General features: G+C 34.3%; 2 protein-coding genes across 6 annotated transcripts in view; one reads left to right on the top strand and one right to left on the bottom strand.

The window, feature by feature from the left end:
- Nucleotides 1-17,068, top strand: part of LOC105347243 (inter-alpha-trypsin inhibitor heavy chain H3) — an 84,335-nt gene that overhangs the window by 61,047 nt on the left and 6,220 nt on the right. For 3 of the 5 annotated variants that reach the window (XM_066081843.1, XM_066081846.1, XM_066081842.1), the window contains exons 2-6: nt 13,078-13,235; nt 14,914-15,024; nt 15,597-15,844; nt 16,137-16,300; nt 16,608-16,893. In XM_066081843.1, the coding sequence (XP_065937915.1) occupies nt 13,078-13,235; nt 14,914-15,024; nt 15,597-15,844; nt 16,137-16,300; nt 16,608-16,893 (967 nt within the window). The remainder of the gene's footprint in view (nt 1-13,077; nt 13,236-14,913; nt 15,025-15,596; nt 15,845-16,136; nt 16,301-16,607; nt 16,894-17,068) is intronic. The other 2 variants (XM_066081844.1, XM_066081845.1) reach the window with 2 other exon arrangements.
- LOC117682672 (uncharacterized) lies at nt 8,516-12,393 on the bottom strand. The gene is made up of 2 exons (XM_034450738.2): nt 12,298-12,393; nt 8,516-12,064 (listed from the first exon to the last, which is right to left on the bottom strand). The coding sequence occupies exon 2, from the start codon at nt 12,060-12,062 to the stop codon at nt 10,398-10,400; it is 1,665 nt and encodes a 554-aa protein (XP_034306629.2). The 5' UTR covers nt 12,063-12,064; nt 12,298-12,393; the 3' UTR covers nt 8,516-10,397.

Below are 17,068 nucleotides of genomic sequence, written 5' to 3'. Positions count from 1 at the left end.
GAGATGTACGAGAAGTTCCAGAAAGAAACTGCAAATGATGAACACCTACAGGAACTACAAGACGCCATATTGGATGGATGGCCTGAAGAAAAAAGCAATGTTTCCTATAACCTGCGACCTTATTGGACCTTCAGAGATGAGCTATCTGTCATGGACGGACTTCTCTACAAGTCAAGCAAACTCATTGTACCCAGAGCACTACAGAACTCAATGCTGGACAAGATTCATGAATCGCATCTTGGGATAGTCAAGTGCAAAGCACGTGCCCGTGAAGTTCTCTTTTGGATTGGCATGTCAACAGATGTCGAGAACCGAGTTAGGTCATGTGGACTATGTGCACAACATCAAAACATCAATGCAAAGGAACCAATGTTAATGCCAGAGATACCAGATCGGCCCTGGTCGAAACTAGCTGCAGACCTATTTGAACACGAGAAACACCATTACCTACTAGTCGTTGATTACTTTTCCAAATGGCCCGAAGTAATAAAACTAGAAAACCTGTCAAGCAAAACAACTGTCAACTGCTTAAAAGAGCTGCTTTCAAAATACGGACTCATCGATGAAATGATTACCGACAATGGACCCCAGTTTTCCTCTGCAGATTTCAAAGACTTTTCGTCTGAGTTCGAATTTAAACATGTAACCAGCAGTCCACACTACGCTCAATCAAATGGCCAGGCAGAACGAACTGTACAAACAGTCAAAAGGCTCATCATGAAATCTAAAGACCTGTTCAAGGCACTCTTGGACTACCGAAACACACCGCTAGACATCGGATTATCACCAGCACAACTTTTTCTCAACCGCCGACTTAAAACATCACTTCCAACCTCTGCGCCCTTGCTAAAACCTCTTGGATTAGATGCCAAAGAAATCGCAGCCAAATTAAAATCTCGCCAACTGAATAATAAAATCCAATTTGACAAACATGCAGGACCTGGATTGGAACCGCTTAAGGCAGGAGACGCAGTATTTCTGTACACAGAGGGAAAATGGAAACCTGGTCAAGTCATTGAACAGCATGCATCACCTAGATCCTATGTTGTTCAGTCGTCAGATGGAAGGAAATTGCGTAGGAACCGAAGACACCTTCGCGCAACCAACTACCGTGCTGAGAATGCACCGCGAAATGATGGCATGCGAAATTGTGTGAATCCTGAAGATTTGCGTGATAGCATTCAGTTACAGGACCGTTTGGACCACAGTAATGAAAAAGATGCAAACATCACTGCTGAACCAAACAACGCACCTGTTCCAGTTCAACCCCAAACCACGCGCTCAGGCAGGACCGTCAGACCACCAGCAAAATTCAGTGACTATATTGAATGACTCATTGTGTTGCGTTAAATAGCTATTACATTGAAAAATTAACAAAAACAATTTAAAAACTGTAATTTAGAGTTTAGAAATTATGTATTTTGTTTTTGCATGAAAATCTAGTCTTGCGTAATCTCTAGTCAATTTTTCATTACAAATGCATAATATTTTGCTTTTGATGGAAAGAGAGGGATGTCACATACTCAATTGTTTTCTATTTGAAATCCGGAAGTTATCCGTCTTTGGTTTTGTCTTTTATGTGTATGTCAATAAATTAGAAACTAACATGGCTGCCTCCATTGTATACAACAATAGACAGTGTACTAGCTTGCATTCGGAGTGTTTAAACGGTTTAATTCTTTTCTAGGGAAATATATTACGTGTATAAGAATTGCTTCTATGCAATGTATTTGAGTCGCATTTTAAAATTTTGCTAGCTGTATTCCGAGCTTCATGTATGTAAACAATTATACGTATCCGATCCTTACCCGCGGCCGAGAAAATAGGTCGCGGCTGGACTAGCGAGCGGTCTGCCGTTATCCAATACACAAGATATACGCATTGTTGTAATGCACACACGGGTTTATTTATGTAGCTGCAAACACAATGAATTCAGATTTTAACGATATTAAAGAGTAAATAAAAAAAAGACTATATTATTACCTATGAAGTATTGCTGTTTTGCAATTAAAAAAAAAATAGATAGTATGGCTGTCATTTAAAAAAAGGCGTTCTTTGTGTTCTTGTCTATGTCATGAAACAGTTTTATTGTTGGAAAATTAAATTCAGTTATCAAACTGCAAACGTTAACAGTTCAAACCCACCACGTTGAGTGTACATTTTCATAACACGGGCCGAGGAGATGCCGCGCTAGTTGGCTGATTCTCCGAACGCCTACTGCCCAATTATCATTATTCAATTATACTGGGCAATTATGGGGCCTTCTAAAGGGGCACAGGTAAACTTTACCTGTGTTTCCTTGAATGAAAAATAATATAACAGTTTGTAATTTTTGTTAAATTTTGAATGTCTTTATAATTAAAATTGTTGCATAAATAAAAAGAAAACATTGAATCAATTTTAATTTATTAGCACTACATATAATTTCAAAATGACATTAAGTTTTAAAAAGTATAATTCATATCAGTATATATACAATATTTACACATATACTAGTATGGGCACGGAGTCTGTCATAATGTCCTTTCTCTTTCACTGTCACTATGTCAATGTCCTAAATAAAGAAGTTCCGAAGCTGAATCTGCGTAGGTCATAAGGTCGATGATCCCGTCTTGGTATCGCTCCTTCAGGGTCTGCAGTCTCCTCTTGATGTTCGCGTACTTCTTTGTTTCTGGATCTGTAGAATTTCTTTGCCGTTCTGGATGTCCTTGAAGATCTTGATGACAGTGTAGATGTTTGGGTGCGCGTGTAGGGCCATCCTCTTCAGCTTCCCGTGCCATGCTTTTAAGTTGTTATTGGTCCGTGGTCCATTGGTTCCGAAATTATTCCAAATAAGTCTGTCACCATTCACCCACTGTTCTGTCACATAGTCTGTAAAGGTCTCTCTCACTTCCGTAAGGTCGGCTTCATCGCGGTCTTCCAGGACCACACGTCTTCGATGCTGTCTAGAGGAACTAGGGGTAGGACGGCTGCTCTTCTTATCAGTTTCTTCACGTTCATTTATTTATTCAAAGCTTGGACAAACTTGTTGAAGAAAGTGATTTTTTATCATAATTTTATCTCAGTCATAATTTAGAGAATCATCATTTAAAATCTCTGATTTTGATTTATACCTTAAGAAATAATGGTTTATTCTTATTTTGTTAAGATGTAAGTTTAAAAATGAAGAAAAATATTTAATTTTAATTTTTTTTATTTAATGATTATTTTATTTCAGTGAAACATTTAGGTTATTAAAAAAATATGGTATTTTTAATATAATGTCAGGTACATGCAGCCATTAGCACTATTTATTGCATCTTTTTTTTAAATTAAAAATAAGACAATGTCGTCTACCTGTGAACGAAAGTATATACAGGTAAAGTCTACCTGTGTCCCAAAGTATATACAGGTAAAGTCTATCTGTGTCCCCTTAGAGGGCCCCATAATTGCCTTGACCAATTATTATTTTTAATTGAGGAGTAGGCGTTCGGAGAACACACCCGCTAGTTGACAGTCGATTCACTGTAGGACACATGCTTCTCGTGTTTATACGTTATCACACATTCCAATGCCCATTGATTCGTTGTTATTTTCATTTCCAATTATATTGGTTAACGATGCATCAAACCATTGATTTAAATCATAGTTCGTATAATAAAGGGAAAAAAAAGCTGCCATCAATGAATATGATACAATTGTACGTTTTACATTCGTACGATTTGAAATGTAAATAAATTCACTTGTGTCCGTTTGTGACATTTTGCTGCTGAGAATTAAATGCATTACACTACCAATTTCAACAAAATATAGGCGATATTCACATATCTATGATAATGTGATACTTCATTTGGCTAACAAAATATTAGAATTTTTATGAGTTATGAGAGAGAGAGAGTGTGTGTTAAGCAGGATGTAGTAAGTAAAAGTTGAAATATATTTAAAAAGCGTTTGAGATAAGGCAGCTTAAGAAGTCCAATGTTACATGCTTGCGGTAGGTACGGGCACGATAAAACAAACCATTTTTAAACAAGTTGAGGTTTTATTTACATTCAGGCCGTAAAATAATAAGGGTCACAATATTGGTATAACCTCTTCTCAGTGGTAGTCAGATTCATTAAAAAGCAAACTCATTGCTGATTTTATTCATTTATAAATTAATTTGTTTTGATTCTGAAAGAATATGTGAGTTTTAAAAATGTAATGTACATGTACATTCATTGTAAAAGTTTTGACTGTATTCGGACAGTTGAAGATCGAGTAGCGAACACTAGACTTAGTAGATTAATTGTCTAATACAAATCGAATTGGCTTTAAAATTTGCATATCCAAGCACATTTAAATAGTTTATTCATAAATTATATATAATTATATTAATAAAAACGTCTGTATGCTGTATTATGTATTTGCTGTCTGATTAGGACTGTTCTTCCCCAAAAAGAAGCGCTCGGCGATCGCGTAAAAAACGTTCTGTAAAGTACAACACCTGATTGGAGTACATGCTTATACATAGGCGTCGGAACCGGGGGGGGCTAGGGGGGGGGACTTTTTTTGCAAAGTTATACCTAACCATTACAAACATAGCCTGATAGAGGGTTCAGCCCCCCCCCCCCCCCCACTTTTTCTCGCAGGAAAGATTATTGTTCCTAAATATACCTTGAAAGACTGAGAAGTTGGATTCAGATGCAGTCTAGCCCCCCCCCCCCCCCCCCCCCCCCCCGGATTAGGATTTCCATGATTTTGGGAATTACTTTTTTCTCAATATTTCTGAGGATTAGTCTAGGCCCCCCCCCCCCCCCCCACTTTCAATTTGCTTCCGACTCCAGTGTTATATACAATTTTTTTAAAATGTGTACGTTTAACTAAGCGAAATTGTAGATGTCATGGAGTCAATAGGCAAATCAAATTCGCCAATCAGGCAATATCAGTTATCTAATGCCTATGACTGATAATTTTACAAGGTAAATTAATACATGTAAATATGAGTTTTAAAGCACTCCCTGCTCCCGTGTTAAAAGCTACCGTTACCTGCATTCTTTTATTAACGATTTTGTGCACACATTTATTCGGAAATGGCTCAAATTTGTTACACGGGCCCAATAAGAAGAAGAAAGGATGACCCCTAAAATTTCTTTCCCAAATATTTCAAGAACGGTCTCAAATTTCAAACACTGGTTGAATAACTTGAATAACTTATAACTTAATTTGTACAAATTTTATGTGCATGAATGACAATGTTCCTGTAACTTAACAAAAAATGACACTTTTTGAAATGTAAAAGTTTCTGAATTCATCATTAAAATTAATAATGTTAGACGGCCTATGCAGCAAGTTTTTCCAGTCGAGTCTTTCGTTCATCAGCGCATCGATTGTGAACATTTCAGCGGGGTTTGGGGTTGCAACAAGAGGGTGAAACGACCACGAATTTTGACAGATTTGGCTACAAAGAGTTAAAAGAGATGGATACAAAACACAGGTGCGATTATATCTTTAAGAGATAAAAAATGATTAATCTGTTTGCCATAAATACCAATTTTTATCATAAGAATATTTTAACATTTGGATCCGCCGAATATTTCCATTTCCCTTCATTGTTTGGTGCCTGATTTGAAATAACGTTTCGAGGTATAATAAATTTCTTCAAGCTGCATGTTCCGATTTGTCGGCCATTACAGTATCAAATAATTTTCCTTGCAAACCTAATGAATAATCTTACAAAGTTATAGACGTATTTAAACGGAAGTGCTCTCCTTTCAACGTTAGAAATATTCAAAGTAAATTAAAATAAATTTGGGGCATACAAAAACCCCCCAAAATACATCATTGGAATGTTTAAAAAAGGAAACCGTTGGGTTTCATCCTCCGAATGATTGAGTTTATTCATCCTGCATGTTTTGCAATGATTATAAACAACGTAAACATCAAAACTATTAATGAACAAATGTACACTGCTTTTTTTTTGTTTAAATAGTCATGCTGTATATTTTATATGTTATAATAGATTATATAAAAAATCCAGATGTCTAAGTCGTAATACAATCATACTAGCTTCGACGTAAGGGGCCAGTTTAAACACGCGGCGAAATAACGCAAAACCCTTTTATGTCGATTATTTTGCGAATACACAACAAAACTTGTCTAATCCGGCGGAGGGTGGTTCTGAAAAAAATAAATGGCCGGATTAGGCAACATCCGGTTAAGAGGATATTGTTGCAAATTAATTTTAGTATTTAATGCAGTAGATCCTGATCGTGTATTCTTGCAAAATGTTCAATTGTTCTGAATTATATTAGATTTCATCGATCTTATTTACGGTACAAATTTTCATTTTAAATATTTTTTTTCAAACAATAAATCCATAACGGAATACATACGATGGAAATCCTTGAATTAAATCGTCGTTATTGATAATTTTTCAAACATCCGATTTACCTGAAAAGTGCATGCTTAATCGTAAATTGTTAAACAAAACATTAACAAGTCAACAGGTGGCTGAAATACCTGATGGCGAGAACTGTTTTGATGCAGGGAAACAATAGATAAATATTAATATAAATGAGAATTTTATATAAAAAAAAAATTGAGCATTTTGACAGAATAATATGCAACTCTGTACGTGTAGCCATGCAACGGGGATAACAAACGATATCGGCAGTCTTACTCCCGCAGTATCCTGAATCACGGCCTGAAAAAAATTGGGTGAACTATAATCTAATTATCCAATTGCAATTCATAACAAGACTTTACGGTATTAACTGAAAAAAGTTGCTTCTTTGGATCTATATTAACAGTTGTTTAAATCAATAGCAACGACAGAAAAATTGGTCAATAATTGAGCATTAATATCTCGCAGAAGGCCGATCGATCGATAAGTGGACGGACTACGGGAGATAACTCTCACAAATAATATGCAGTAGGCTTTTTCATTGCGCCGGTTAACAGAATAGATAGGATCCGGATTGCACAATTTTTTTTAAAACAAAAATGATGGGAAAATGTCAAGGGGCTGAATAATGTCGCCGGATTGGGCAGCATGCCGTAATAAACAACATCCGGATTCAACGAGTTTCAACATGTACATAATTTTTTCATTGAAATATGGCTTAATTGACAGGGAAAACTACATGTACTGCAACGTATATTATTGCACACATACTTAGCATAACCATCGTTTAAAAGCGTACAATTATTTTATTGAAAATCGGACCAAGCAGCTTTAACATTAAGATTTACATGTGTAAGACACTTTATTTGTCATGTGCATGATCATGTGCATTAATTATTTTCAATGCCTGCTTATTCTCCACAATGATCTCCAATTCCATTCACAACTGTTGTCATTCAAAATCACATGAATTAAACAAAATTTAAAATTTTGTGTCGATCTCAACTGTTATGTATCCAAGAAATCTATTGATTTTAACATGTGTTACGTAATTAGGTAATAACGTTTTTAGGGGTCAAACTTCATTTACAAATTACCATTTTTCCTTCGTAAACATTCACAGGATCGAAAACAGATTTCCTACGGATATTTATAATGGGGAATGTTTACATCTTTCCTCAATTCGGAAGTCTTTCGGAATATCTAGCACAATTTTTTAAAGTTATCATCCGGGCTTTATAATGGCTGATGCAATGCAAAATCCCCGTAGACATTCTTTTTTTAGCTGACAAGCTAGAGGGGGCGTTTCAAAAGGGAAATCTTGGGATTTTTTCATACTATCGAATGAACATCGTCTGAATCAAGAGATATTTACAAATATCAAATAATTTAAGAGAATGTGTGGCAAAAATATCTTGGGACAGACTTTAGGTATAATACGTTTATATATCCTTACAATATAATGATTTTCTCATGCGTTACCTAACTAGGGATATTAGGGGCCAGAGGTAAAAAAGTTTAATCTTGTCTATTTCAATTGAAAGCAATGCAAGTATTTAAAAAAGCAACGTTAGAGAACTTATAAAAAGCATTAAAGGTAAGCATTAGTACTTCACTCCTATTTCCATATCATGTTTTGTTGTCGAAAATTAAAGTCGATGACGTGATTTACCTTTTAAAAATCGGACGGAAGACCTCCTCGTTGCTCGCAACGAGATCGTGTCTAGTTCTATAACTTATTTTTAAAAATTGTTTAGACCTTAAGTGCTGAAAAATAAAATGTACAAAGTAAATTCCAAAAGTTTTAGAGTATACATATAAATATCAAAGATATAAAGCGTATTGGCCTTTTTTGTTCGGTCGGTTTGATTTTTTTAAACTTTATATGTGTCTGATTATTAGTTTTAACAGAAATAATTACAAGACAATGAAATCGACCGGTAACACATAAACCATCCAGCTACACTGGACTTGTCGTTTCATATATCTAATAAACAACAAGCGTCATTACTGTTTTTATTTTGAAAAGAATTGGAATAAAATAGACTCCAACCTCGTGAAATCATGAAAAGAAAAGGTTATTTAAGAAAAAAATACAAAGAACTAGAAATGATAAGTTACTTAATATATGATACAACAAATATACATATAACAATAGCTTCAGACTATTCACATCCAATATGCATCTAACTGCATCTGGCTCTAACTGGTATAGCAAAACCATAGAACACTGACATTAAAGATGATGAACATTTATATTTTGAAAATTTGACAAGTTCGTAGCGTACATACAAAATAATTGTTGTTTGACTGAATTGATACTTATTTTCACCCTCAAACATTTGCCATGAACCTATCAAAACCTGCAGTTTATGAAAATATCTCCGCCTCACAATGTAGGAGATTATTCACCAATCATATAGGTGATACCTAAACCTAGTAGAAATATATTTCTCATAGAACTGACTTTCAAAACCGACAGGGATTTATTTTCGGAATTTGTTGACTTTCGATAAAAGAGTTATTCCAAACAACCGTCTGAATTCCAGAAGAATATGTTTACTTGATGATACAAATGGATTTTTAATCCAGTCAGACATTAACAAAACAGACTTTAAGATATTTGCACATTCAAAATGTTTGGCTTCAACAGACACCTATGAATAGTACACTGCAATAAGGATATCTCATAAATGACATTATCGTAATAAATCTTCTCTTTGAATTTACTTTTAATTCAAAGACTTTAAAGCATTACAACTATTCTTATTAAGCTACAGTACTGTTGAATCATTTTTATTCGTGAGAGTCAATGTTCGTGGGTAGTCAAACTTTTCTTGTTTTGTGGGGAGGGGATTTCATTAGTAGCAATTCTATTTTGTAGATATTGACGCTTGTATTAAACTAGTGATTTAATATATAATGATTTTTGGCGATGTAAATCATTGAGCAAGAGCTACCCACGAAAACCATGAACATTGGTCCCCGACGAATAATGATGATTCCACAGTATACCAGTGAACTCTTCTACTAAACATTTTTAATATTACCTCTTAGATTCTAAAGGAGAATGGTCAGGGTGTTTTAAAAATAGTTTTACAGTATATTGTTGATGTTTACAACTAATAACTTTAAGACATTTTAGTTGTCAGCTGAAATTGCAGTGTCATTTATAAAGTAATGAGCGCGAAAGAACTGGTGCTACTATTTTGGCTGACCATTAATAAATTGTAAATATTATTATTTGAAGAAAAAAGCACAGAAAAATATACAGAAAAATATATTGCTGTTAAATGTATTAGATATATTTATGTACAAATCTAAATATTATGATGTTTTCTTCTCCATCTTTACATCACCAGAGACAGCTTATAGTTGAAAATTTACTTGTAAATGAATGCCATTGTGTCTAAAATATTTTGAAACGGAAAAATATAACTCTAAAGGTGACCAGACCTTTAGATTATAAAACTGGTAGAGGGATTCTCTGGACACTTATACTGTTATTCCCCCTACACATCTAACAGAGAAATATACTGTTACATAAACCTGCTAACTACTTATGTACAAATCTAAATATATGTATGATATCTATATATTTTTCATGTAACAACTTCGTTATTTTTTTTCCTTCTATCTTTGCTGTACTATGTATTAATGACATGCTTAGTATGAAACATTTCATATATGCGGAAATATACTAGTAAATGAATATTTTTCTCCTCTTTTTCGTGCTAAACTGTAGTACAAAAAAGTTCCATAATGTATGTTGCACCAAGCCTCTGCGCAGGCTCACTACCTTCTGTTTTGTTACATATATATGATCGAATAAATGTTTAAAAAGTGAAGAAAAAAAACAAAAAAACAAACATTGCTACACATAAGATTTCCTTGTAAATGACAATTTAAAGAGAGCACAATTGTTCAAAAAGATATCGTTTCATTGCTTGATCGTACATGTAAATCAGCGCAAGTATTTAACATTTAGGTCTCAATGATATGATTTTGTTAAAACACTATCAAACATTCTTGCCTATTGTAAATATTTGATTTTTTTTACTTTTGCACTTTGATCCTCACACACAAACAGATTGTCATTATTGTCCACACATAAACCATACGGCTCCTTTAGATCACAGTTATCAATGTAACGGAGAAACTGTCCATCCTGATCCAGAATGTGGATACAATGTTTGATACCGTCTGCTGTCAGGATATGACTCTGGCTGTCTGTTGCTATACCAAAGGGTTCAAATGGTTTGTTCTTGGTAACGGAAGGATGACCGGTGTATCTCCAACGGAGCTTCCCATCCTGATTAACCACCACTACTGCACCAGCCCCAAAGTCAGCTACACAGATGTCATGGTTTCTGTTCTCTGTAATGTATTTAATATAACTATTCCTAGAATACAGAGGTTTACCTTTATCATCATACTGAATGGTTTGTTTCTCTGTAGATCCCGAGTAACGAACAACTTTGGATTCAGTGTAATCATCAGTGTGCATGGTAACCAGGAGATCACCTGTAGAGGATATACACAGCTCAGTAGGCACCCATCCCTGTAATCTGATTAACTCTTCTGTCTGTCCATTCTTTAGTATATTTACTGTTTTTGACGTAACATCAGAGTACAGAAGATCTCCATTAACGTCTACAGCTATATTTCTAAGCAATTGTCCCGATTTTGTGGTGTTTGTTTGATGGAGTGAACCATTAATGTTGAAACATTTGATTTTATTGGACGATCCACTCGTCCATATCTTTTCTTCACTTCCACATGCCACACTCAGTGTATAGATATACCCCGTCTGTATTGTGGTAACAAGAACAGGTTCCCTCAGTAATTCCCTGATTAAAGGTTTTGGTTGGTTTGGCCACTTGGCATTTTCTTCTGTTGCAGTAGATAATGGGGTGATCTGTCCAAACAAACTATACATCTTCTCACGGTCTATTGGTTTTGGAATGAACGTCGGCATTCTTACCGTAATTTTGGGTGGCAAGTTGCTGAATTCTTTGATCTTAGTACTGTATTCAATAGTTTGAGATACTTCGGTAGATTCCTTAATTTCCTTCATAGCCAGTAACGCTTTATTTATGAGAGACTGCGTCTGTTTAATTTCATCCAAATATTTCTGTAAAATCTCTTTGTGTTTCACTTTTATCTCACTCAATTCGGTTTTTATATTGTTTATAACGATGTCGATTTTTCTGTGCCATTCCTCTCCATGTTTGGAAATTTTTGTTGTAAGTGTCTCATATCCGCCGTCAAGGCTACCAAGGCGCTTTTCCAAGTCGAGTGCAATATCTTCGTATTTAGGAGTAATAATATTTTGTAACTTCTCTGTGTCCTTTTCAATTACTTCTTTTTTCGCCTTGTAAACTTCTAAAACTTCTACAAATATATGGCCTCTATGTTGTTCAGATGCAGTACAGGAAGAACAAATAAAACTGTTATTACAATTCTTACATTGATATTTGCAGTTTTTATGTGGGTGCGTTACGCATTTTGGATAAATCAAGGTTGATCTTCGATCCTTGAATCGGACTATTTTGTGTTTGTCATATTCATCAGAGATATGTTCACCAATACAGGACTTGCAGAGGTTGACATGACAAAAGTCACAGTAGTTTTGTACTATGGCGGTTTCACAAAGGTCACATCGGTGCACATCCTGGGCAGTAGAGTGAGGATCCATAGCTGTTTTAAAAATAATTGTTTTTTCGAAATAAATTACGATACTATTACAAAATTTTAAAACTATAAATTAGAACATTAAAACGAAAGTACACGGATATTTATTTTAATTTAAATATATACACATTTATTTTGATTTGGATATTCACAGCATCACACTTTATTTATTTTTTAAAGTTAAAATGTTGGATATGAATATATTGAAATCAGAAATATGATAGAAATCATATATTTACCTAATCAGACAGGTTTGTTGTCTCAAACATGGCTGGGCTTGTCACCTGACGGTATTTTTTTAAATTTACAATTAGAGTTACTTCCCGTGTCTCATCAAACCGAATATAATATGTACATTATTTTTCAGCACAGATACATGTACATGTACGAGTTGTAGTCATATATGTTCCATTGTAATATCCCAGTTATCAAAATTGACAGAATGCTCATCAAAGAGAGGGGCATGAGGTTTCTTTTTAGAAATATTTGTAAACTTAATTTAGTTAAGTGGTCAAAAAGTGCCCTTTTCTACACTTCTTCCCCCTAAAAATTTCCAAATATCCCCCATGCATACTGCAGATTAGAAATCAGAAGAACAGATTGTCGTGTTAATCACCGCTCCTATGAAGAAATAGATACCGTAATATTATTTGATATTGATCTTTATTTATGATATAAATATTATGGTTTTTGATTTCTTTTTTTAAAATTTAATTCCTTTTTTTTTCAAAATCATTGGGGGTAGGGGGTGGGGGAGCGTCACTCATTTAGTATAAAATAACATTTGTAATTGAAGAAAAGTTCTTGCACAAAATACATGCGAAACACCTTGCCTTTAAGGTAGATCGTGGGTTTTACTACATGTGAAAGAAACATATGCTGCCGGTATTATTTTATAGATAAATAAATATTATATTTTAATTATATGCTTTAATGGTTACCCACGAAAGACACGCTCCCCCCCCCCCCCCCGAACAATGATGATTCTACAGAATATTTCTAAAATTTATCGATTGTAGAAGCCACGGATTTATTACCTTCATGTGATGTCTGACATCCGGTTTCGGTTTGCCACCACGTTGGTCACCAGTAAAGTTGCTAATCCTGCCAACACGTCACAAGAAGTCAGATTTGACGTCACACTCCCAAACGAGGCATTCATATCAGACTTCCAAATGTAGGTCAGATTTTATACTGATCAGTTGTTTTTTGTTTTCGTTTTTTTTGTTCAATGTCTTCAATAAGGGTGAACAGTTTTATCAATAATGCACTGAATCCAAAATGTATGATGTATGTATAATTTTTTATGTACAAAATTCAACTTTTGCCTTAGATATTCCCTCATGAGCGATATTGACGTTAGCAAATTTATCAAATATTATTATCTTAATCAAAATATAAGCTTTATTTGCAATTTTGGTTATTAATCCCAACATTAAAGTTTCGTCAATTTGTTTATAGGAGTATATTATATAAATAGTGCCTGTTTGGGAGGGTAACAGTTGAAATTGACACCCCGAGAAAACCATTGTCAACCGACGCGAAGCGGAGGTTGACAATGGTTTTCGAGGGGTGTCAATTTCAACTGTTATCCTCCCAAACAGGCACTATTTATTTTGTTATACTGAATGTCTTTTTTAAAATTCTTACGAAAATTTTACTGCATTTATATAGGAATAACGTGAATTCTACAGCGAACCGTACGCGCATAATTTTCGCGCATGTAATATTTTTTAATGTTACCCGTTGCCAAGTGCGTTGCTAACGCTGAGGGTAATAGTAAATATTATTAACTGCGTCTTAACCAATCAGATTTCAGTATTTAACATGAAAGTATAACAATATAATATATATCTCCTATTCGACTTTATATATACCGGTATATACGAATAAATCTATTATATACTATTAAAAACATACACATCCTTATCGACTTTAAATTTAAAATTGTATTTTTTTTTAAATATTTATTGTTTACAATGCTTTAGTAATACATTTCTAAGATAATAATCTACCAATATTTAAGTGTCAGTCGTCCAGTTTTAGCAAACTTCTAAGATCACAATTATTCGTTTTTTGAAATAAAGGCTAGTGTCATGTTTTTGTTTACATTGGTTAAATATACCGGTAAACGTTCTTTTTCAAACTGATTTTCATATCTGCTTATCCATTTTTAACGCATTTTGTCTCGTTTGTCGCATTCATTTTGGGTTTAAACTTTTCTTGTCAAAATTCAAAATGTTAACAAAACATTACCTGAAGTGCGCTTTGTTCACCTATCAAAGAATTTAATTAAGATCTCTAAATCTCGCTTATGCATGTATCTTGACAGCTGACACTGACATTTTGGTTGACTAATAGAAATAATCTGAAAAGTAAAATTTTGACCTAGGCAAATACATGTCAATATTGACAAGTCTAAAAATAAATCTCAAGAGAGTGGTTAGTCGACCCTTGCACTTATGCAACAGGTTTTGGTAATGAGACATTTTAAGCATCGGACTAATGTATACCCCCTCTAAAAGATTATTGCGCATTAGAGTTAAGTATAAACTACCTGTTTAACAATTCTAACAATTGGATGCATTTTTGCATGGTCGATTGAGTTATAAAACTAGTAATTATGAATTCGGAAGTAACCTATTACATTCAAGTTGATGAATAAATTTTGGTGTGTTTTTTTTTAAAGTTTAAAAAAATACTATAATAATTGATCTGATGACATTTAGTTTTACAACATATGTATAGAAAAACTTTAACGAAGGTCTATTTATTGTAATGTGCATCGTGGTAACCTATTTTGTATTTAAAAGAAAAGATGTTATAGTTATTGCAATATGTTCTCGAAATTTTAGGGAGATTGGCGGAAAGATTTATCCCGGTGAGGTAAACGAGAAAGTTGCTGCACAGAAGAAGTATGACGCAGCCAAGAAAAAGGGACAGAGTGCCGGACAGGTCAAACAAAAGTAGGCTATAATATTATCCGTCACTTATAATGGGCCGTTGGTAAACTAAAATTTGTGATCGTTTGAGAACCGACCTAGAATAATGTGGTTAAAATCCCTCTTTCTCGCTATTAATCTTTCTTGTCATTTCCATCGAACAATTTCAATAACACACTTGATATAATCCTATAGAATGATATTTCATTTTACCACCAACTACAACAAAATGAAAATTTCAAAAAAAAAATTATATATTCATGACTTCATTCATCTTCCCAAGTCAAGGGTTTCTGATTCGCATCGCTTCTCACATCGCTTTGTGAGAAGCGATGCGGATCAGAAACCCTTGACTTGGGAAGATGGACTTCATCTGATATTTTAAAAATGATAAGTCCATTTCCCACCACATTTTAACACATTTATTAAAATTCGAGTATACATCCCCCAATAAAGTTTGGTGTAAACCGGACACCAATTTTGATAACAGTTACTATACAACGTGGTTGGTTCTATTAGAACATTTTTTAAGATAGTAGATATGATATGTATACCATTCTAATTCCAAATGATTCACAATACCTGTCATATTCCAGACCACGAAATACAAACAGATTCTCAGTGGAAGTCAATGTTGGAGCTCAAGAAAAAGTTGTCTTCAATCTGACCTATCAGGAGCTTTTAAAACGCAAACGAGGCTCGTATGAACACGTGATATACATCAATCCCAAACAGATAGTGTCCGACTTTCAAATTCACGTTTCTATTGAAGAATCAAGGGAATTGACTGAAGTTAGAGTTCCTCCAATACGTAATGAGTTGGAGCAAAAGTTGGAAATCAAAGGTATGATTGTGAAAAAGGCGACGATTCATTCAGTCAAGCAATATTGTGGTCACACTGTAATGAATGTACTTCCAAAGATAAACTTCTGTTCTGATTTGAACGTCTTCCGTCTGCAATAAAGTAATCGATAATTAAAGGAATGTGTGTGGGGGGGGGGGGGGGGGGGGGTTTAGACACTTTTCTAAACTTAGCATGTTAAATAAAGCCTTTTTTTCATTTATAGAAGACAAAAGATATTTATGAAGCGATAACTTGTTTAAGATTGATTTAATACTGAATATACCATTCACAGCTGGCAATACATTAGCGGTTGTGAGTAGGCCAACCTCAAAATCCGCTAGAATTTCATACAGTCCTTCAGAGGCGGATCAAAGGCAGAATTCGGAGCGGGGAATATCCGGGCTCTTCATTGTAGAATACGACATAGACAGGAAAACAAACGCAGGCGATGTAATGGTATGTATAATCAATTTAACTCACTTAAATAATTGATTATTTAGATTTCTAACAATGTTTATTGTTTAACAATAAGACAAAAGATTTCTTTTAAAACTATAAATAATAGTGTATAAATGCAAACATTAATCGTATCGTATGAATGATAATATTTCATGCGTCGATGCCATAAAACGTAACTAAGCCCACTACTGATATAAGTCCCATTTCAACAAAAGTTATCAATAAAGGAAAAATGAGGCGAATATCATAAGTAATTCAGCTCAGATTGATGCTTCAAGTCTCAGGTGTCAAGAATTTATTTTAGGTCGTTGATGGCTATTTCGTACATTTTTTTGCTCCTTCGGACATGGAAGAAATTCCAAAGGACGTACTCTTGATTTTGGACGTTAGTGGATCAATGTATGGTACCAAGTTAAAGCAGATGAAGGACGCAGTATTGGGTATTTTGAGTGACCTGCACGAAGGTGACCGCTTTAATATCTTGAAATTCAGTTCTAGTCTTTCCTTCTACAAAGAATCTTCAGTGATAGCGAACAAGAAAACTGTGAGGGAGGCAAAAATATACGTGAAAAACATGGTTGCAGCTGGAGGTACAGTAATTAATGCATGTAATGTACACGGTGTTTCATTTTGACGTCGAAATAGTTTGCTTAATTTCATTTTTATAAAAGACGAATTTAAAACCTTAAGAATTATCAATTAAATGTTTGTGGATTTTTATAACTCAGTTTAGCAATGATTCTGTGAAAAAGTGGCACTTTTTGA

Source organism: Magallana gigas, chromosome 4 (assembly GCF_963853765.1).
Source record: "Magallana gigas chromosome 4, xbMagGiga1.1, whole genome shotgun sequence".
NCBI lineage: Eukaryota > Metazoa > Mollusca > Bivalvia > Ostreida > Ostreidae > Magallana > Magallana gigas.
This window is presented reverse-complemented; position numbering and strand designations above follow the sequence as displayed.

What these genes read in the sequence shown, in the direction of transcription:
- LOC117682672 (XM_034450738.2), bottom strand. Translation starts at nt 12,062, where the DNA reads ATGGATCCTCACTCTACTGCCCAGGATGTGCACCGATGTGACCTTTGT.